Raw genomic sequence first — 22,101 nt, 5'->3', positions numbered from 1 at the left:
AGCACAGAGACAGAGGTCGACTCAAAAGTGAACAACAGGCCTTTGGTTCTCAAGTCTGACTGTAAACTGTACATTAAATTCTGTTCTAAGTCTAAAAAAGGTCTTTAAAAGTCTAAAATTAAACCTGTAGGAACCTATAGGAACGTGGAGGAACCTATTCTGTACCCTGTTTTATTACTTTTAATATCATTATTTAAAACATCTGAACAACACAGTAAGTTTCAAAGGACAGTCCGAGAGAACAGAAAAGAAGGACAGAACAGTACCCCAGGAATAAGTATGTGAGATAGGGTCAGGGGTCAGGGTAAGGGTTGTATGTTCACTGCCCCCCCAACTATGAACTTGATTATTCTCCCCTGACCATGACTCAGTCTGGTTAGAACAACAGTATTTACTGTTTGTGTCCACAGTTTGTTGTATGTTCACAATAAAATAACGTGTTTGGTCTAATTTCCCATTTCCAGTTTTTCTGAACCAACGACTGAAAAACATCTGATCAGTGTGGACATCCATCAGATTCATTTTCTAGTTGAATATGGACACATACAAGGTGAGATGAGTCCGATCCACCTGTAACACTTGGACCCACCTGGACCCCGTGGACCCACCTGGACTCACCCGGACCCCGTGGACTCTAAGGTTTGTGTTTTATTCAGTGTGAGACCAGAGCAGACAAAGTGATGAACGACACCAAACATCAACTCAAACTCAGACACACAGTGGATTTATGGACCCATTTATTGACTCTCAGGTTATTGGTTGTGTCACAGGTCATGTGACTTAGACGCCGCCGCTGATTGGCCGTCGGTGCCGGTAGTGGGCGTGGAGGCGGTGGAGGAGACCACCTACCCACAGACCACCTCCTCCTGGGTCTCTGTGGCGCTGCAGACGCTGTGGACCAATCAGAAGACATTACAGCGGACCCACCCAGCTGCTCTTCATTCAACCAATCACTGATCAGTGTTTCCAGTGTGGGTGTGGTCACCTGTTTCAGCCCTGAAGCCTTTTGTACTCGGCGACCTCCGACTCCAGATGGATGTTGGTGTCCAGCAGCTTCTTGTACTCGTAGTCCTGAAGATCCAGGTCCAACCTGAGCTGGACCAGCTGCTCCTCCAGAGTGGTCACCTGGTGGACAAGAAGAAGAAGAAGAAGAAGATTGAACCAAAGGAGGCGTGGACACTCACTGTGTCCCAGTATCACAGACTGTTTGGACAGACGGACGCCACACAATGAGTGACAGCTGGAAGGCGGTGCCCATGCCCCGCCTCCTGGTCTCTACTGCACAGACTCAGTAGGTCCTGTGTCTGATCTGGTCCATGCAGGTTCCATGTGTTACCTGGGTCAGGTATCCGCTGAGCTGCCCCCCGTACTGGCTCAGGGTTTCAGCCAGAGTTCCCTCCAACACTTCCTGTAGAGGAAACACACCAATCATCAAGCCTCAGTCATCTGACCTTTACTGTGGTCATCAGGTCCACAGAGCAGGTCAGTCCTGCAGACCAGCCCAACCCTCCACCCAACAGGAAGTCCACCATGGAGGTGTGACGCTCAAAGGTGTGAGGGCCCATCATGGCCGCTGCAGCTTGAACTCCACTTCCTAATGGTTGGAGCTCCTTTGGACCTTCAGACTGTTTCCATTAAATGTTACCTTTATTGACTGACTGTTGGTTGAAGCTGCCTCACCTCTTCTACTGGACGTGGACACACACCTACTGACCTGATTCCTGTCATTTCCTGTGGATTGCGATGCTCACCGTGTCCAAGGTGGACTGCAGTTGGGTCTCCAGAGACTGCAGAGTAGACTGGACCTGGGTGACTTCAGACCCAGATGTCTGCAGGGTCCGGATGCCGACCACCACCTTGTCCTTCAGAACCTGGGTCTGCACAAAACCAACAAACCCACAGGTTGAATCCATTGGGGCCCGTTGACGTCTAATAACGTCTGCCACCACAGGAAGTGAGGTCATGTGGGTACCTTGGCTTGGAAGGCCTCCAGGTCCTTCTGGTTTTTGGAGTAGATGGTGTCGTGGAGTTGTGCGTTCTGGGCCATGGCCTTGGTGAGGTCCACCTGTGGGATGGATGGAAGACAAGTCACACTATGGAATGTGAACCCATGGCTCTGGGACACAGGGTTTTAGAGCTGGAAAGTCTAGGAGACACTAGGACTGGGTCCAACTGGTCCACATGGGTGAAGTTCATCTGTGGAAGCTGTGACCTTCTGTTGTCATTAAACCTGGTCTCTCAGGATGTTTCCTGATCTCCATCTCATGGCTTTGGTCAGTTTGTCCTGTGGCTCCACGTTTTATCAATCAATCGATCGATTGATTGATCGATCAATCAAATTTTATTTATATAGCGCCAAATCATAATAAAAGTTATCTCATGACACTTTACATGTAGAGTTGGTCAAAACCAGAGTGTTTATGGGAAGGCTTCCACTCACCTCCTGGTTGTTCTTCTTGAGGATCTTCAGCTCCTCCTCCAGACCCTGGATCTGCGTCTTCATGTCGGATCTGGTCTGCATCAACTGGTCCAGGATCATCTTCAGTTCGGCGATGTCAGCCTCCAGCAACTGCAGCGCCGCCGGCTCCTTCTCACTCCTGCAACACAACGACCACAGGTGAGGATGAACCGAACTGCAGCAGCTCAACAAATCTGAACTCATGAGGACAAACATCTGAAAGCGGAGTGGTCTTCTACTCCAGTAACCTGTGTTTGGACTCACTTGTTCTTGAGGGGTTCATCAGCCATCTGGGCATCGCCCATGGATCCGTACACCTGGATGGCGATCTGGATCTGCAGATGAGAAACACACAAATCAGACAACCACATCCTCCTCTGATCTTTCCAATGATTCAACTCCATAATGTCTTTATTCCAGGTGAAAGTCCAAGCAGGTCTATGTCCTGGACTCTTGTGCCCCTCCTCTGGTTCCTTCAGATCCTTCTGTTCACTCTCACTATATTCAACTGGGTCTGGTTTCAGCTCAACACTCCTCTGCCTCCTTAGGTGTTCCCCAGGGCTCTGACCTCCATCCACTTTTATTTTTTATTATAAACTGAAATAGTGGAAAAACTTTTCTTGACTCATAACTTTTTGTACGACCTCAAATCTCTTCCTACATATGTGTCTAAATCTGGTTCGGTTCTAAAGGTGTGGCTCCATCACACAGACACAGACTAAATGCAGCCAATGGTTGGAATCAGCTTCAACACATGCTGCTGTGTATATGTGTGTGTTTGTGTGTCTGTGGATGTGGGTCTGTTGTGTCTGTGGACTGGACTCACCTTGGACCTGATGACGGAGATGGTTTGGAAGCAGGTGGTGTAGTCTCTGGAGGCGGAGTCTCCACTGCTGTCCACCCACTGCCTGATCTTCAGCTCCAGCTCGGCGTTGGCGTCCTCCAGGGAGCGCACGGTGGACAGGTAGTCCAGCAGACTGGTGTCCAGGGTCTGCACCGAGAACTTCTCATCGGATGGAGGACTGAAGCCAGCATATCTCCGTAAGCGGATGGTGATTTCAGGATTGTACTTGTCAAGGATGATGTTCCGGCTGTTTTTCAGTTTATTTCCTTCATAGTAGGCAATATGAACCTCTGACGACTGATAGCTGCCCATGATGATGTTTAGTTTCCACTGCAGAGACACTGAAGATCTGATGACCCATGTTCTCCTACTAAAGACCAGAGGGTAGTGGGCGGGGCATTGTGGTCCATCTTCAGGGCGTTCTTCAGAAAACCACTTCCCTTTGGGTTCCAGTGTTCCGTCTTCAATGTGACTAATCTGCAGACGAATCAACGGGTGTGGACGATGTCACAATCACCTGGATTTCAAAGTTCAAGTTCACAGTCAGAACATCTGACAAAATGTAAAACTTCTCCTTATTTGGTCACGAGACGTTCAAGAAGTAGAACTTCCACCACAGAAGAACAAACCTCCATCAGGACTTAAATCCCGGGTTAAAGTCTAACATATGGTCCAAATGTTTAGTCCAATGAAGGCGTCCACAGAATCAGGTTCAAAACTGGAAGATGCAGATCTGTGTTTGTCCAAATGTCCACGTTAGTGTTGACGACATGAAGCATCAGTTGGTTTAATGGACGCAGCAAAAGTTGATGTTTCAGCAGATGTTTCAGTGTTAAGTGTAAATCCAGTCCAGGTCCAGGCTGAGACCAGGTCCAATGGGACTTCAGGTCCATAGTGAGGCCCTGGAAGGATGTTTCAGCTGTTGGACTGAAGCTCAGGTCATCTTCATCTAATGTTCGCACCATGAAACCGCTGGAAGTTGACATCAAAGCAGAACCAACCACTGGACCCATCCTGGAGAACTTCAGTCCAATGTGGGAATCTGGTTCCAATGTCAGGAACCCAACTGAACCTGGATGTTCCGTCTGTCTTTCCTGTGGGCTTCATGTGCTTCAGTCTTCTACAGCCCTTTCATCTTCTGTCGGTCTGTTCAGGTCCGTTTGTTTGTCTTCTTCCTGCTGATGGGGGTTCTTTTGGATGAGTTGCAGGAGGGGGCGTTACCATGGAAACACCATCCAATCAGAAGTGGTGGTTTTGATGAGCATTAAATGTAAAGGTTGACAGATGAAACTGAGCTGATCTGAAGTCAGTCTAATAGATCCAAATGGTCCAAATGGACCCAAACAGAACATTGACCCCAAACCGGTGGACTTCCTGTTGGGTTCAGGGTTCTGTTCACGTGTCCACTACATGTTGAAGGTCCAGGTCCAGGTCCTCATGGGTTCAAGTAGGACTGAGATCCAGGAGCTGGGCCTGGAGCACCCACCAGTAAAACCCCATCAGATTGATTGACAGGTGGACTGACAGACCAATCAGGGGAGTGCGAGTGCACCGTGGTGACGGATGTGGTTTTGAAGGTTCAGCCACGTGGACCCGGATCAGAGGTAGAACACGGACGGACTGTGTCAAGGGTTAGGGTTCTCAGAGGAACACAGTAGAACGGCTGAACTGAGCATGTGCGACTAGATGAGGCCATCGCTGTTGCACCCAAACAGTTTGTGACACACGAGAAAGTGGTGTTCAGAGCATGTGTCATCATTCCAACCAACGCAGCCCCGCCCCAGTTCCACAGAAGCACAGGTCAAAGGTCAAGTGGGCGGAGCTTCCACATCACACACATGAAGGACTGGAGCTCAGACTGACACCATGTCTGTGTCCAACACATGAAAGGGCCAGGAGTTTGACCCAGGTGGATTCAGGCCAAACCAGACCAAACCAGGTCAAACCAAGTCAAACCAGGTCAAATCAGGTCAAACCAAGTCAAACCAGACCAAACCAGGCCAAACAAGACCAAACCAGGTCAGACCAGGCCAATCCAGACCAAACCAAGCCAAACCAGACCAAACCAGGTCAAACCAGACCAAATCAGGTCAAACCAGACCAAGCCAGGCCAAACCAGGTCAATCCAGACCAAACCAAGTCAAATCAAGTCAAACCAGGTCAAACCAGACCAAACCAGGACAAACTAAGTCAAACCAGGTCAAACCAGGACAAATCAGGACAAGTCAGGTCAAACTAGATCAAACCAGACCAGGTCAAACCAGACCAAACCAGGCCAACCCAGGTCAAACCAGACCAAACCAAGTCAAGCCAGGCCAAACCAGACCAAACCAGGTCAAACCAGACCAAACCAGGCCAAACCAGGTCAAACCAGACCAAACCATGCCAAACTAAGTCAAACCAGGTCAAACAAGACCAAACCAGGTCAAACTAGACCAAACCAGGCCAAACCAGGTCAAACCAGACCAAACCAGGTCAAACAGACCAAACCAGACCAAATCTTGTTTGGAACTGCTCTATTCACTGGTCTGTTTGGTCCAGTTTACTGTCCACCTTCACTAAACTGACCAGTAGGACATGTGGACCCCCCCCAGCAGCCACCAGGGGGGGTTTGACCTTTGACCTCCACTAGCTTCTATAGAAGTGAACACACGTCTACAGGGGACATTCACCCTTTAATAATCATTTAGTCGACAATGAACGGAACTGAGTGACGTCAGTTTAACCTGGACTGAAGACCACAGAACCTGGTCTGCCCCGGTCTGACCCGGTTCCCCTTTGACCCAGGACTACTTGCCTCAAGGAGGATTCTGAATGCACCACGGCTACGTCTAATGATTGAAAGCATTATTACGACGTAAACGGTCCTGAAGAAGTGGCAGATTCTAAAGCATCAACAGGAAACTAGAGATGATTTAACGGAATGAAGATGAAAAGAAGAAAAACCAGAGAATGGAGAACCAGGACCAACGGTGAAGGACCTTAGTCATTATTGACCACATTTGTTTCCTTTAGAATTCAATGTTCACATGTTTATCAGAGTTTGTTGACGTGAACATTGGCATTCTCAGGTGTGACCTCATGTCTTCTCTGACCTGTTCTCCACGGTTTCCTGAAGTGGAACTAGACATGGAACCATAGGACCAGTTCAGACCAGAGTTATTGTGACCAAACTTATTAGTTCTCATTATTATGGTGGTATCATTGAAATGTGCTGAAAAAGATCCAACAGTCCTGATACACACACTGAAATAATGGAACCAAGTTTAATGATAAAAAAACCTATAAACTAACAGGTCCAATGTCCTTTCAATTTGAGAACCATTAAATATGAACATGTGAACACCAAACAGACAAATGGGCCTTAAAGATGACACCTTCTGGACAGAAGAAGAACTGCACTGGGACAACAGTAGAAAAGAACCCAGAACACCTTTGAATAAGGCTCTCAAACTCATTTTCCTTCAGGTTCCACATTCAGTCCGATTTGATCTCCAGTGGGCTGACCCAATAAAATAATAACATAATAACCTATAAATAATGACAGCTGCAATTTTTTGTCTTTGTTTTAGTGTAAAAAAAACAAAACAAAACATTAAATTATGAAAATATTTACTTTTATAAACTATCCAAACAAAAAAAAAAAGTGAAAAACCTGAAAAAAAAAAAAGAAAATTCTTAAGAAAAATCAGTACAATTTTAACAATATTCTGCCTCAACTTATCATTTCTACTTGTGCATTATGGATCAGATCTACAAAGACCCAAAACACTTAGTAAGGCAGAAATGGTTAAAATTGTGCTTAATTTACTTTAGACATTTCAGGTTGTTCATATTTGTTCAGATTATTCACATTTTATTGTTTCAGGATAGTTTGTAAATGTAAATATTTTCATAATTTAATGTTATTTTTTGCACCAAAAAAAAAGACAAAAATTTTAAATTGTTAATTCAACAATTTTTTTGCTTAATTCAACATTTTTCCTTAATTCAAGCTATTTTTTTTGTTTGTTTGTTTTTTTTGCTTAATTCAATTCAAGACTGGAATTTTTGCACTTTGCAAAAACATCCAACAGTCCAGATTGGAACCTTTGGTGGGCCACATTTGGCCCCCGGGCCACATGTTTGAGACCCCTGGTTTAGATTCACAGAGTAGATGTGGTCTGACAGATGGAACAGGTGGAACACAAAGACCCTGGCACTGTTTATGGAGCCCATCTACCAACCACATGTGCTCACGAACATATTCAACACAGTGTGTCTGCGCAGGTGCCTTCGTCCACGTCTTCATGGATGAACGTGTGCGTCTGGAGTTCTGCGGCTTCTCCAGGAAATGAACACGATCACCAGCAGTTTTTCAAACGGTGGTAATTAAACTGTTTAATGATCATTAGGATTTAAACGGTATTAAGAACCATCTGGAATTTGAACACAGTTTATTATTTTACCAGTAATGGTTCTATCTCTGAGTGGAACCATCGTCTACTTTCCTGAGTTCTGATCCAGGTCCAGGTGAGGTTCTGGAGGACCAGGAGGAACACCTGCCACTCTATTCCAGATCTTCATGTTGGTCCAGAACTTTACAGATTTCTATGGGCTAATGATGATGATGATGATGATGATGATGATGACGATGACGACGATGATGATGATGGAACTGGACCGAACATCTGCATGAATGCCTGAAGACCAAACCCCTGAGGTAACTGTCACACCTGTCTTTGGAATGGTCTGGAATGGTTTGGAATGGTTTGGAATGGCTTTAGTTTGATCAGACTTAGTCCTGCTGAGTTTGTTTGGATGGTTTTCAGTAAATCTGTTGCTGTTCAGTCCAGGTTTATGATCCGGACTGGATTCACACTGGTGGCTTTGTTCAATTTATTTATTATTTTGTTGATTTTTGTTCATTTTATTGATTTTTTTGTTCATTTTATTAATTATTTTGTTTTTGTTTTTTTTTGTTTTTTTAAATATTTTCTAGATTTTTGTTAATTTTTATTGGCTATTTTGTTCATTTTCTTGACTATTTTGTTCTTTTTTTTAATATATTTTCTTGATTTTTGTTAATTTTGATGGATTTTTTTCATTTTGTTGATTGTTTTGTTTATTTTGTTCAATTCGTTGATTATTTTGTGAATATCTATGAATATACGATGACATCAATGAAAATCAGATCTGACACAGTAAAGATGGAACAGAATAGCAGAGTAACCTCCTCTGCATCAGGGTTTTTATTCATGCAGTTCAGTGTTTGTCCACAGGGGGGCGAGCATCACCAACAGACCAGAGCAGATAAAGTGATGAAAGACACCAAACATCAACTCAAACGCAGACTCACAGTGGGGTCAGGGGTCAGGGTAAGGGTTGTATGTTCACTGCCTCCCCAACTGTAAATTTGAATATTCTCCCCTGACCATGACTCAGTCTGGTTAGAACAACAGTATTTACTGTTTGTGTCCACAGTTTGTTGTACATTCACAATAAAATAACGTGTTTGGTCTAATTTCCCATTTCCAGTTTTTCTGAACCAACGACTGAAAAACATCTGATCAGCATGGACATCATCAGATTCATTTTCTAGTTGAATATAGACACATACAAGATGAGATGAGTCCGATCCAGCTCTAACACCTGGACTCACATGGACTCACCTGGACCCACCTGGACCTACCTGGACCCCGTGGACCCACCTGGACTCACCCGGACCCCGTGGACTCTAAGGTTTGTGTTTTATTCAGTGTGAGACCAGAGCAGACAAAGTGATGAACGACACCAAACATCAACTCAAACTCAGACACACAGTGGATTTATGGACCCATTTATTGACTCTCAGGTTATTGGTTGTGTCACAGGTCATGTGACTCAGATGCCACCGCTGATTGGCTGTCGGTGCCGGTAGTGGGCGTGGAGGCAGTGGAGGAGACCACCTACCCACAGACCACCTCCTCCTGGGTCTTTGTGGAGCTGCAGACGCTGTGGACCAACCAGAAGACATTACAGCAGACCCACCCAGCTGTTCCTCATTCAACCAATCACTGATCAGTGTTTCCAGTGTGGGTGTGGTCACCTGTTTCAGCCCTGAAGCCTTTTGTACTCAGCGACCTCCGACTCCAGATGGATGTTGGTGTCCAGCAGCTTCTTGTACTCATAGTCCTGAAGATCCAGGTCCAACCTGAGCTGGACCAGCTGCTCCTCCAGAATGGTCACCTGGAAGACAAGAAGAAGAAGAAGGAGAAGAAGATTGAACCAAAGGAGGCGTGGACACTCACTGTGTCCCAGTATCACAGACTGTTTGGACAGACGGACGCCACACAATGAGTGACAGCTGGAAGGCAGCACCCATGCCCCGCCTCCTGGTCTCTACTGCACAGACTCAGTAGGTCCTGTGTCTGATCTGGTCCATGCAGGTTCCATGTGTTACCTGGGTCAGGTATCCGCTGAGCTGCCCCCCGTACTGGCTCAGGGTTTCAGCCAGAGTTCCCTCCAACACTTCCTGTGGAGGAAACACACCAATCATCAAGCCTCAGTCATCTGACCTTTACTGTGGTCATCAGGTCCACAGAGCAGGTCAGTCATGCAGACCAGCCCAACCCTCCACCCAACAGGAAGTCCACCATGGAGGTGTGACGCTCAAAGGTGTGAGGGCCCATCATGGCCGCTGCAGCTTGAACTCCACTTCCTAATGTTTGGAGCTCCTTTGGACCTTCAGACTGTTTCCACTAAATGTTGCCTTTATTGACTGACTGTTGGTTGAAGGTGCCTCACTTCTTCTACTGGACGTGGACACACACCTACTGACCTGATTCCTGTCATTTCCTGTGGATTGCGATGCTCACCGTGTCCAACGTGGACTGCAGTTGGGTCTCCAGAGACTGCAGAGTAGACTGGACCTGGGTGACTTCAGACCCGGACATCTGCAGGGTCCGGATGCCGACCACCACCTTGTTCTTCAGAACCTGGGTCTGCACAAAACCAACAAACACACAGGTTGAATCCGTTGGGGCCCGTTGACGTCTAATAACGTCTGCCACCACAGGAAGTGAGGTCATGTGGGTACCTTGGCCTGGTAGGCCTCCAGGTCCTTCTGGTTTTTGGAGTAGATGGTGTCGTGGAGTTGTGCGTTCTGGGCCATGGCCTTGGTGAGGTCCACCTGTGGGATGGATGGAACATAAGTCACACTATGGAATGTGAACCCATGGCTCTGGGACACAGGGTTTTAGAGCTGGAAAGTCTAGGAGATACTAGGACTAGGTCCACCTGGTCCACATGGATGAAGCTCATCTGTGGAAGTTGTGACCTTCTATTGTCATTAAACCTGGTCTCTCAGGATGTTTCCTGATCTCCATCTCATGGCTTTGGTCAGTTTGTCCTGTGGGTCCAGGTTTTGTGGGACGGCATCCACTCACCTCCTGGTTGTTCTTCTTGAGGATCTTCAGCTCCTCCTCCAGACCCTGGATCTGCGTCTTCATGTCGGATCTGGTCTGTGTCAGCTGGTCCAGGATCATCTTCAGTTCGGCGACGTCGGCCTCCAGCGACTGCAGCGCCGCCAGCTCCTTCTCACTCCTGCAACACGACGACCACAGGTGAGGATGAACCGAACTGCAGCATCTCAACAAATGTGAACTCACGAGGACAAACATCTGAAAGCGGAGTGGTCTTCTACTCCAATAACCTGTGTTTGGACTCACTTGTTCTTGAGGGGTTCATCAGCCGTCTGGGCGTCACCCATGGATCCGTACACCTGGACGGCGGTCTGGATCTGCAGATGACAAACACACAAATCAGACAACCACATCCTCCTCTGATCTTTCCAATGATTCAACTCCATAATGTCTTTATTCCAGGTGAAAGTCCAAGCAGGTCTATGTCCTGGACTCTAGTGCCCCTCCTCTGGTTCCTTCAGATCCTTCTGTTCACTCTCACTATATTCAACTGGGTCTGGTTTCAGCTCAACACTCCTCTGCCTCCTTAGGTGTTCCCCAGGGCTCTGACCTCCATCCACTTTTATTTTTTTATTATAAACTGAAATAGTGGAAAAACTTTTCTTGACTCATAACTTTTTGTACGACCTCAAATCTCTTCCTACATATTTGTGTCTAAATCTGGTTCGGTTCTAAAGGTGTGGCTCCATCACACAGACACAGACTAAATGCAGCCAATGGTTGGAATCAGCTTAAACACATGCTGCTGTGTATATGTGTGGGTTTGTGTGTCTGTGGGTCTGTTGTGTCTGTGGACTGGACTCACCTTGGACCTGATGATGGAGATGGTTTGGAAGCAGGTGGTGTAGTCTCTGGAGGCGGAGTCTCCACTGCTCTCCACCCACTGCCTGATCTTCAGCTCCAGCTCGGCGTTGGCGTCCTCCAGGGAGCGCACGGTGGACAGGTAGTCAAGCAGACAGGTGTCCAGGGTCTGCACCGAGAACTCCTCATTGGATGGAGGACAGAAGCCGGCGGATCTCCTCAAACGAAGGTTGATGGTCGTGTTGTAGTTGACGATGGCAATGTTTCCATGACCGTAGATTGTATTTCCTCCGTAAATGGCGGTGAATTGGGATGTCTCGCAGTTGCCCATGATGATGTTTAGTTTCCACTGCAGAGACACTGAAGATCTGATGTCCCATGTTCTCCTATTAAAGACCAGAGGTTGGTGGGCGGGGCTTTGTGGTCCAGCTTCAGGGCGTTCAGGGCGTTCTTTAGAAAACCACTTCCCTTTGGGTTCCAGTGTTCCGTCTTCAATGTGACTAATCTGCAGACGAATCAACGGGTGTGGACGATGTCACAATCACCTGGATTTCAAAGTTCAAGTTCACAGTCAGAACATCTGACAAAATGTAAAACTTCTCCTTATTTGGTCACGAGACATTCAAGAAGTAGAACTTCCACCACAGAAGAACAAACCTCCATCAGGACTTAAAGCCCGGGTTAAAGTCCAACATATAGTCCAGATGTTTACTCCAATGAAGGCGTCCTCAGAATCGGGTTCAAAACTAGAAGATGCAGATCTGCGTTTGTTCAAATGTCCACGTTAGTGTTGATGACATGAAGCATCAGTCAGTTTAATGGACGCAGCAGAAGCTGATGTCAGGTCCGTTTATGTACTGTCTATTATTTATGGTTCTCTAGTTGAACTCACGTCTATATTAACGTCTGCACCTGCACCGCTCACTTGTAACCACCAAAGCCCCACCCCCTACTGTTTATTTAAAAGAACCAATGAATTTTTGGTGTTTTTTGAAATAAATCAGTAATATTTCAGATCATTAAATGGACATTTAAAGGGTTAAAGTCCTGAAACTGATGGAATGTTTGGTTGATTTAAGCAGGACTGAAGTTTAAGTGATTCATGAAAAAACAGCAGGAAAAAATACTGATGTTTGATCATTTCACAGCAGTTTATACTGACTGAGAACATGTCTGAAAACAGTAGGAAATAGAAAACAGCAGAAAACAGTAGGCAATAGTAGAAAACAGTAGAAAAGAGAAGAAAACAGTAAAAAATAGTAGAAAACTGCAGAAAATAGTAGAAACTAGAAAAAAATAGTAGAAAACAGTAGGAAATAGTAGGAAATAGTAGGGAATCGTAGAAAACAGTAGAAAAGAGAAGAAAATTGTAGAAACTAGTAGAAAACAGTAGAATACAGTAGGAAATAGTGGAAAAGAGAAGAAAATTGTAGAAAAGAGTAGGAAATAGTAGAAAACTGTAGAAAACAGTAGAAACTACAAAAAATAGTAGAAAATAGAAAATGGAAAACAGTAGGAAACAGTAGAAACTAATAAAAAAAAGTAGAAAAAAGGAAAAAATAGTCGAAAAATAGAAAATAGTAGAAAACAGCAGAAACTAGTAGAAACTACTAAAAAATAGTAGAAAACAGTAGAAAATAGTAGAAACTAGTAAAAAAAAAAAATAGTAGAAACTAGTAAAAAGTAGTAGAAAATAGTAGAACTCCTGTTGTAAAAAAAAAAATGATAGACGAAATATGGACCTCCTTCCTGGTTCTGGAGATGGGGCCAGTAGTTCCAAACACTGAATCTGCTCTGATCTATCAACTCCAGCTCTAAGTTGATCAGATATGGTCATCTTCCACTGATCCAGTGTATTTCCTGTATTAGTGACATTTCTGTTGTAAATTCTGTTTTCTTTGGTCTGTGTTAGAGTTTGGATCCATTTTTATCTGATTCAAGGGTTCTGTTGAATTTTCAGCTGTAGTCCTATAGTTCCATAGTTGGACTGGTCCAGCTGTTCACATGGAACCACTAGAACTACAATGATGGAGGTTCTAAGGCAGGGCTCACCAACACGGTGCCCGCGGGCACCCGGTCGCCCGCAGGCCTGCTCTAAAAAGGGTTCTCCAACACGTTGCTCGCGATCTACCGGTGGTTCGCCAAGGGTCACTAATATAAGAACACAAAGTTGATTCGTCATTTGGTAGAACAGGTCTAAACTTCCACCCAATCAAAATTACAAGTGTCCCCCTCCCGAGATGAAACGGTCAGCTAGCTGTCAAACTTTAGCGCTGGTTTGCTGCCTGTCATTGGAGAGGGGCAGGGCCCAGGATGAGCCAGATGCCAGGCAGATAGTGGGTTCAGCCCCCAACGATGTGGGCTGAATATAGTCAGGGAGTTATTTTCATGAAAGATGAGTGTGTGTGTGTGTGTGTGTGTGTGTGTGTGTGTGTGTGTGTGTGTGTGTGTGTGTGATCTGTGGCGCGTTCTGGAAGTCAGTAAAAGATGCAACGTGGAGCGGAATTTCACCAAAGTTCACAGCAACTTTTCTGGAGATTCCCCAGTGGGAATCAGCCTCCGTGAAGAGAAGGTAAAAGAGTTGAAAACTAAAGTCCAAAAACAACAGTCCATGTTCAGTAAACTGTCCAAGGCCAGCGCTTCAACAGTGGCATCAGTAAAGTGGTTCACATCCTGGACAAGCGCAAACATGTACACAATCTGCGCATGCGCTCAGACAGCTGCAGTCGGACCTGAACAGGTGCCTCTGCATTTTACTCCAGTATGATGACTGTAGAAGTGACGGGGATGGTGGATTTATGTACACAAAGTTCTGGTTTTAATTAATATGTTTTGACAGCATATGTGAATTTAGAAAAGGTCAAATCCTTCAGAAAAACAGCAGCACATGCTGGTGAAGTTTTATTGTGTGAATGACAACGTTCCTTTTCACAATTTCAAAGTATTAAAAATGCACATACAGGTGTGTATTATTTGTTTTTAGTAATTCTATAAAAATATGCAGGATTGTTCCATTTCATAATTTTTGACATAGTATTAAAATCTTTAGGAATACAGCATGCAAATGCTTGTATTTCTTTTTTTCTACTTTTGATTTTCTTAATTAAAGTAAAATAACAGTTTCATATTAACACTTTTTAAGTATTGTACATGTTAAAACAAAGATATATAAATAAATAAAATAAATGAAGAGCACAATGTTACAGACATATGATACAAAATGTGTATGTATGGAAAATAGCTATGTAAATAAATGTTGCTAAATTAGAGTAGCCCTCCGGCAACTTCATTAGGTAAAAGTAGCTCACAGAAGAGAAAAGGTTGGTGACCCCTGCTCTAAGGGAAGGTACTGTTAGTCCAAATGTGGTTCTATGGGCTGGATTGGAGTTGTTCTGTTGAACCTGCTGGTGTTGGGTTCAGTTTGTCAGCTGAGGTCATGTGATCATTAGGAGGACAGTTACTGTAGAGCTGAACTCTGATCAATAAAAGTTCATTAAAGTTATTATTCATGAGTTAAAGGAGGGCAAACTTCTGTCACTGCGTTTGAAAGATTCAACTCATCCTAGAAGAATTCTGGTGAGTTTAAGTTTGATAATGTTGTGAATTTTACTGAGTTTATGGTCCGTGCTAATGCTAACATGCTAAGTTAGCCTGTCTGCTATCCTGTGGTTAATACCTTATTGTGTGTGCTAATGCTAACATGCTAAGATAGCCTGTATGCTATCCTGTGGTTAATGCCTTATTGTGTGTGTGCTAACGCTATCATGCTAACTTAGCCTGTCTGCTATCCTGTGGTTAGTGCCTTATTCTGTGTGTGCTAATGCTAACATGCTAAGTTAGCCTGTCTGCTATCCTGTGGTTAATGCCTTATTGTGTGTGTGATAATGCTAGCATGCTAAGTTACCCTTTCTGCTATCCTGTGGTTAATGCCTTATTTTGTGTGTGATAATGCTAACATGCTAAGTTAGCATGTCTGCTATCCTGGGGTTAATGCCTTATCATGTGTGTGCTAATGCTAACATGCTAAGTTAGCCTGTCAGCTATCCTGAGGTTAATGCCTTATTTTGTGTGATAATGCTAACATGTTAAGTTAGCCTCTCCGCTATCCTGTGGTTAATGCCTTATTTTGTGTGTGATAATGCTAACATGCTAAGTTAGCCTGTCTGCTATCCTGTGGTTAATGCCTTATTGTGTGTGTGCTAATGCTAGCATGCCAAGTTAGCCTGTCAGCTTTCCTGAGGTTAATGCCTTATTGTGTGTGTGATAATGCCAACATGCTAAGATAGCCTTTATGCTATCCTGTGGTTAATTCCTTATTGTGTGTGCTAACACTAACATGCAAAGTTATCCTGTATGCTATCCTGTGGTTAATGCCTTATTGTGTGTGTGCTAATGCTATCACGCTAACTTAGCCTGTCTGCTATCCTGTGGTTAGTGCCTTATTCTGTGTGTGCTAATACTAACATGCTAAGTTAGCCTGTCTGCTATCCTGTGGTTAATGCCTTATTGTGTGTGTGCGCTAACGCTAACATGCTAAGTTAGCCTGTCTGCTATCCTGTGGTTAATGCCTTATTGTGTGTGTGCTAATGCTAACATGCTAAGTTAGCCTGTATACTATCCTGAGGTTAATGCCTTATCGTGTGCTAATGCTAACATGCTAAGTTAGCCTGTCAGCTATCCGGAGGTTAATGCCTTATTGTGTGTGCAATAATGCTAACATGCTACATTACCCTTTCTGCTATCCTGTGGTTAATGCCTTATTTTGTGTGTGATAATGCTAACATGCTAAGATAGCCTGTCTGCTATCCTGAGGTTAATGCCTTATTGTGTGTGCGATAATGCTAACATGCTACGTTACCCTTTCTGCTATCCTGTTGTTAATGCCTTGTTTTGTGTGTGATAATGCTAACATGCTAAGTTAGCCTGTCTGCTATCCTGAGGTTAATGCCTTATTGTGTGTGCGATAATGCTAACATGCTACGTTACCCTTTCTGCTATCCTGTTGTTAATGCCTTGTTTTGTGTGTGATAATGCTAACATGCTAAGTTAGCCTGTCCGCTATCCTGAGGTTAATGCCTTATTGTGTGTGTGCTGGGTGTGTGGGTGGGGTTTATTTTAGATTTACCGTCAATAACACACCCACTGCTGTCTGTCCCACAGAAGAACATGACAGCACTAGGTTTGTTTGGAACGATTCTGGTTTACATGAACCATGTGATCACCAGAGCAGCTACATCACAGTGTGTCGTAACTCTGTTTCTATGGCTCTGCCTGGAACCACTTGTTTCATCCTGTTTCATTTCACTAAATGAAGCTGAATGAATCTTAATGCTGCGGGTTCATGTTATTTTCTCTTTTTTCATGTTTTTTGTTCTAAAACCTTGAATCCCATCTCATTTGTATGTTTCAGCTGGTGGAACTAAAGTAAAGTCATTGACAGGCATGTGTTTGGTTCATCAGAACGGTTTTATTTGTGTTTGTGTGGTGGTTTCCACAGACGTTGGACTGACATTCACTCCGCCTCCTGGGTTTCAGAGCTGACCTCCTCATCATCCACGAGCTCTTTGGTGACGATCAACACTTTGCGAGTCGTAGAAGCTGGAGCTGAAGCAGGTGCGCTGTCAGAGAACAGAGGAGAATGTTCTGTTAGATTCAGGTTCTATGAAAATAAACACTGAAATAAGACTAAAAACCAGGATGAACATTAAACAGTCATTAATTCAAACAATGATCTCAATATTCACAAGCAAATAGAAATGAAAAGAGTCAGTTCAACTGTTTGGGTTATTCTCATTAAAAGAGAGGAAAATATTAATTTACTACATTGTCTCTAAATTTTATAAACTCAACATATGTAAAAATAAATAAATAAATAAATAAAATAAAATCATAAAGTAAACACTTGAATATATTTCAATACTTCAAAACTACAAAACTGTCATTGTTTTGTCTTTAAAACTTCACTTGAGTCTAAAAAAAATCTTTTGTACAAATATGTTAATATGTTATAATTTATTATGAAATGTAAGATTTTTTTAAAAAATCATTGTTTTCTATTATTATATAAACAAAACAAACTAAATCTGTTGGTGGATGTCACCCGGTTTAGTGTCGGTGGGTGGATGTGACCTGGTTTGGTGTCGGTGGGTGGATGTGACCCGGTTTGGTGTCGGTGGGTGGATGTGACCCGGTTTGGTGTCGGTGGGGTGGAAGTGACCTGGTTTGGTGTCAGTGGGTGGATGTGACCTGGTTTGGTGTCGGTGGGTGGATGTGACCTGGTTTGGTGTCAGTGGGTGGATGTGACCTGGTTTGGTGTCGGTGGGTGGATGTGACCTGGTTTGGTGTCAGTGGGTGGATGTGACCTGGTTTGGTGTCAGTGGGTGGATGTGACCTGGTTTGGTGTCAGTGGGTGGATGTGACCTGGTTTAGTGTCGGTGGGTGGATGTGACCTGGTTTGGTGTCGGTGGGTGGATGTGACCTGGTTTGGTGTCGGTGGGTGGATGTGACCCGGTTTGGTGTCGGTGGGGTGGAAGTGACCTGGTTTGGTGTCAGTGGGTGGATGTGACCTGGTTTGGTGTCAGTGGGTGGATGTGACCTGCTTTGGTGTCAGTGGGTGGATGTGACCTGCTTTGGTGTCAGTGGGTGGATGTCACCCGGTTTAGTGTCAGTGGGTGGATATGACCCAGTTTGGTGTCGGTGGGTGGATGTGACCCGGTTTGGTGTGGATGGGTGTTCAGTACTGACCTCATCAGTTCTCCGTCCAACAGCCTCCTGTACTCTGCGATCTCCATCTCCAGTCGGGTCTTCAGGTCCAGCAGCATCTGGTACTCGTGTCCTTGTCGCTCCAGGTCAGCTTTGAGCTGGGCCAGCTGGTCCTCCAGAGCCGTCACCTGCCTCTGGTACGCCGCCAACATGGAGGCGAACCGGCTCTGGGTGTCGGCCAGCGTTCCTTCAAGAGACGCTTTCTAAGAACCAGAGAGGAAGAGAAGGTTATGGATGTTCACAGAGTCTGGTACTGAAGAACATCTGGAACAGGAAGTGGACCAACCATACTGAGCTGAGACTGGAGCTCAATCTCCAGACCCTGAAGTGTCCGTTTGACCTCTGTGATCTCAGAACGTGATGTTTGGAGGTTCTCTGTACTCACAGCCACCTCCTTATTCAGTGCCTCGGTCTGGAAAGAACGAAAATAAGAACCTGCTCAAAACTCATCATATTTGCAGACGACGCCGGACTATTGGGGATAAGAACCGTGACCTTGTTGACCTTTGTTTACGGTTTATTTCAGATAAACAACAACAACAGCAGAACCACTTGGAACCAAACATGTACGTGGTTCCGTGGTGGTCTAGGACAGGACTCACCTTGGCCTGGAACCAGCTGTCCAGATCTCTTTGGTTCTTAGCGGCAACATTCTCGTAGTGTTCTCTGATGTTGGCCATGATGACAGTCAGGTCCTCCTGGGGGGCGGCGTCCACCTCCACGTTGACCTGACCTCCCACCTGACTGCGCATGGCCAGCATGTCCTGCAGGATGACACCAGGGAAGGGTTAAGGTCAGGAGGTCACCTTCAGGACCCTGGTTCCATCAGGTTGGTTCTCACCTCCTCGTGGTTCTTCCTCAACATGATCAGCTCCTCCTTCAGAGCCTCGATCTGCATCTCTAGGTCGGATCGACCCAGTGTCAGCTCATCCAGAACCCTCTTCAACCCGGCGATGTCAGCCTCCACTGACTGCCTCATGGCCAACTCGTTCTCGAACCTGGACACAGATGAGTTTGATGGTGAAAGAAGCAGGAGAACACAGGTGGAGAAAAAGAATCAGTCAGAGGATTTAAGTTTGGACGATGTTTTGAATTAGTTGTAAAAATCTTCAGATGACTGGAAACCATCAGGATGAACTTCCTCTAATATTCATGTGTGGTGTCTGATATAAAACATCAGGAAATGATGACAAACTGACTTCAAACCAGATACGACAAAGAAAAGCTTGCATTTTCACTTTTAAGAAGCAATTGATGATTAATTAAAGTCGTTTCTAGGTTTCAGTTCTTAAACCTGTGAATGTACTTCCTGTTTTACATACTTGACCCTGAAGTCATCGGCGGCCAGCTTAGCGTTGTCGATCTGCAAGTACAGACCTCCGTTTGTACGGGTGGCATCGAGGATCTGAAACACAGAAGAACCGAGATTAGCAGGAAACATGAGATGGAAACATGAGATGGAAACATGGGACTGAAACATGGGACTAAATGGATGTGGATGTGATAAACTACAGCTCTATTGCGCCCCCTCCACCCCCCCAAGGTAAAATGGAGTCAGTTTGACCCTAATGTTGCAGATTCGTTGGAGGATAAACTGTATTATCTGCATTAAAAACAGCTCCAGAATCATGACAAATGCAGATGACGCTGTACTATTGAATGCTTTCATTATCAAACACTGACCAATGGAAAAGCTTCTTGAACATCAGTATTATTCTCCTACAAAAGTTGTCGTTGAATGGACTGAACTCTCTTTAGTGCGATCAGGAAAAATGTATTATTTGATGGTTTACATGAATGGGCGTGGCTACATTCAGCCCCTGCATGAGGTTTGGCCTAAATCCATTAAATCAGATTAAATCAGGTGCACAAAAAGCCTCTTGGATCCACATCCTAAACCCAACAGGAAGTTCACTACCGTCAGTAAAATGCATCAACCACGCCCTGATGCCCCGCCCACCCGTACAGGTCCCTGTCATCCCGGTTCAGACTGGTGTTTCATGGTCAGTGGCAGAGGTTTCGTGGTTTTGTTGACGTTCAGGTGAGACGATGCAAACACAAGGCAAATTTCCGGCGGTTGAATAGATGGTGATCGGGTCTTGTATGCAAACGCTGTTTCTGGGCGTGGCCTCAGGACTCAGGGCTTTGTGTTCAGACAAAACGCAGCGTCTTCAGTTTCAGCTGCTTCATCGAATCTGGGTTTTAACATGATCTCCCCTTTCTGCTGTTTTCTGTTTGAGTTTCACATGATGACGAACATCCAGAAATAAAGTGGAATTGTTGAACAAACGCCCTCAGGGGTCGAGTTTCAAGGGTTTCACTGGGTTTTATTGGGTTTTATTGGGTTTCACTGGGTTTCCCCAAAGGATCTGTAGGGACTCTTTGTCTATTTAGTTTTTTGTTCTAAGTTAATTTCCTTTTTTGTTTAGTAATTTAGTGTTTTTTGCTAATTGTTTATTTTTGACTTGTTTGCTTTTTTGTTAGTTTAATATTTTGAATTTTTTTTTTAACTTTAATGGTTATTGCTTTCATTCTTTAGTATGTTTTGCTTTTCTTATTGGTTCAGACCATCATGTACCTGGGTGGGCCCATGGTTTTTTAACAGTCACAGTCAAACAGACGGTACAAGGGCCTTGGTTGTTGTTTTGCCTGTAAAACTTGTGAATAAACCACCTGAAATACATGTACGGTCTGGACATGGTGTTTTTAACTGTGTAAACCACAAACCCCTGGTGCATCCAGTGGTTATTTGAGTTCTGTTAAAGTCTAAAGTTCAGTCACGTTTAAGTTGATTTAAATTTGAGGACAAACAGTCGCTACAGGATCCTTCATCCAACATCGTACTTTGTTTGACAAGTGTCATAAATATTGCGAGGTTTATAAATGTGATGTTCACTGAGTCTTTCTGTTTGGTTTGTGTTTGTCGGAGTTTCTTTTACAGGTGCAGATTGTTTTTTGGTTTTTTTTTTCAGATAAATGGTTTTAATCATGTGTTCTTCGGTTTTACTGTGATGCTGACTCTTGGTTTATAGAAGCTGGAACAGGTTGGATGAAAGACTGAATGACATCACATATTGAGACTGAACCGTGGTTTATCGCAGGTTTTTGGTCGTTTCCGTCCTCATCTCCCTGACCTCAGACTATCTGATGAGGACCTGCTGAAGCCTGACAGACCAGGTTCAGGGTCTTGGGTTGGTTTTGGTTGTATGTGGGTTAGTCTTTGTAGGTCTTGGGTTGGAGGTCCTACCTGGTCCTGCAGGTCGCTGATCACTGCCTTGTACCCAGAGCAGTCGTGTCCTTCAGGTTGGGTCTTCTTCTCCAGGAACTCCCTGATCTTGTTCTCCAGGTCAGCGTTGGCCTTCTCCAGGTTGCGGACCTTGTCCAGGTAGGACGCCAGCCGGTCGTTCAGGTTCTGCATGGTGGCCTTCTTGTTGTTGTCGGTGACATCGAGGGCATCGGACAGGTTGAAACCTCCTCCCAGTCCTCCCGCAGACATGCCGAGTCCGGAGGAGAAGCTCCTGGAGGCGGTGGCAGCAGAGATGCGGGTGTCGCGGCCCCCAGCGCCGCCATACACGCTGCTGGGCTTGGCGCTGCCGAGGCGGGAGGCGTAACTGCTCTTGTAGAAGGACATGATGGAGGATCACTGCTGCTGCTGCTGCGGAGGCTGGGACGACTGAATGCACAGGGGGCTGGACTCTGACGCTTTTATCTGCCCTGAAAACCAGGAGGGTGTCGTGGTCCGGCCCCCGTCCTCCGGTGCCTGAGGCTACAACCGCAGCCGACAAACATGAAAC

The 22,101-nt window shown here is 45.0% G+C and overlaps 3 protein-coding genes across 3 annotated transcripts; all 3 read right to left on the bottom strand.

Moving 5' to 3' along the window:
* Positions 1-966: 966 nt before the first annotated feature.
* LOC115424174 (keratin, type I cytoskeletal 13-like) lies at positions 967-3,937 on the bottom strand. The gene is made up of 8 exons (XM_030141281.1): positions 3,932-3,937; positions 3,285-3,779; positions 2,723-2,793; positions 2,441-2,597; positions 1,973-2,065; positions 1,752-1,877; positions 1,337-1,408; positions 967-1,125 (listed from the first exon to the last, which is right to left on the bottom strand). The coding sequence occupies exons 1-8, from the start codon at positions 3,935-3,937 to the stop codon at positions 991-993; spliced, it is 1,155 nt and encodes a 384-aa protein (XP_029997141.1). The 3' UTR covers positions 967-990.
* Positions 3,938-9,163: 5,226 nt separating this feature from the next.
* On the bottom strand, positions 9,164-12,595 carry LOC115423794 (keratin, type I cytoskeletal 13-like). Its single transcript, XM_030140845.1, has 8 exons — positions 11,550-12,595; positions 10,991-11,061; positions 10,709-10,865; positions 10,360-10,452; positions 10,139-10,264; positions 9,724-9,795; positions 9,370-9,509; positions 9,164-9,275 (listed from the first exon to the last, which is right to left on the bottom strand). The coding sequence occupies exons 1-7, from the start codon at positions 11,874-11,876 to the stop codon at positions 9,375-9,377; spliced, it is 981 nt and encodes a 326-aa protein (XP_029996705.1). The 5' UTR covers positions 11,877-12,595; the 3' UTR covers positions 9,164-9,275; positions 9,370-9,374.
* Positions 12,596-16,988: 4,393 nt separating this feature from the next.
* LOC115423780 (keratin, type I cytoskeletal 13-like) lies at positions 16,989-22,006 on the bottom strand. The gene is made up of 7 exons (XM_030140821.1): positions 21,555-22,006; positions 19,630-19,712; positions 19,149-19,305; positions 18,910-19,071; positions 18,594-18,719; positions 18,290-18,510; positions 16,989-17,163 (listed from the first exon to the last, which is right to left on the bottom strand). The coding sequence occupies exons 1-7, from the start codon at positions 21,936-21,938 to the stop codon at positions 17,058-17,060; spliced, it is 1,239 nt and encodes a 412-aa protein (XP_029996681.1). The 5' UTR covers positions 21,939-22,006; the 3' UTR covers positions 16,989-17,057.
* Positions 22,007-22,101: the final 95 nt, after the last annotated feature.

This window comes from Sphaeramia orbicularis, chromosome 8 (genome assembly GCF_902148855.1).
Source record: "Sphaeramia orbicularis chromosome 8, fSphaOr1.1, whole genome shotgun sequence".
NCBI classification, from domain to species: Eukaryota; Metazoa; Chordata; class Actinopteri; order Kurtiformes; family Apogonidae; genus Sphaeramia; species Sphaeramia orbicularis.
This window is presented reverse-complemented; position numbering and strand designations above follow the sequence as displayed.

Bases quoted from the DNA above. Each gene is read 5' to 3' on its own strand.
- LOC115424174 (XM_030141281.1), bottom strand. The intron at 2,794-3,284 runs GTGAGTCCAGTC...TCTCATCTGCAG, and splicing joins TCTCCGTCATCAGGTCCAAG to ATCCAGATCGCCATCCAGGT. The intron at 2,598-2,722 runs GTGAGTCCAAAC...GTTGTGTTGCAG, and splicing joins GATGAACCCCTCAAGAACAA to GAGTGAGAAGGAGCCGGCGG.
- LOC115423794 (XM_030140845.1), bottom strand. From the start codon at position 11,876: ATGGGCAACTGCGAGACATCCCAATTCACCGCCATTTACGGAGGAAAT. The intron at 11,062-11,549 runs GTGAGTCCAGTC...TGTCATCTGCAG, and splicing joins TCTCCATCATCAGGTCCAAG to ATCCAGACCGCCGTCCAGGT. The intron at 10,265-10,359 runs GTACCCACATGA...GGTTTTGTGCAG, and splicing joins TGGAGGCCTACCAGGCCAAG to ACCCAGGTTCTGAAGAACAA.
- LOC115423780 (XM_030140821.1), bottom strand. From the start codon at position 21,938: ATGTCCTTCTACAAGAGCAGTTACGCCTCCCGCCTCGGCAGCGCCAAG. The intron at 19,713-21,554 runs GTAGGACCTCCA...TCTGTGTTTCAG, and splicing joins TCAGCGACCTGCAGGACCAG to ATCCTCGATGCCACCCGTAC. The intron at 19,072-19,148 runs GTGAGAACCAAC...GTCATCCTGCAG, and splicing joins TGAGGAAGAACCACGAGGAG to GACATGCTGGCCATGCGCAG.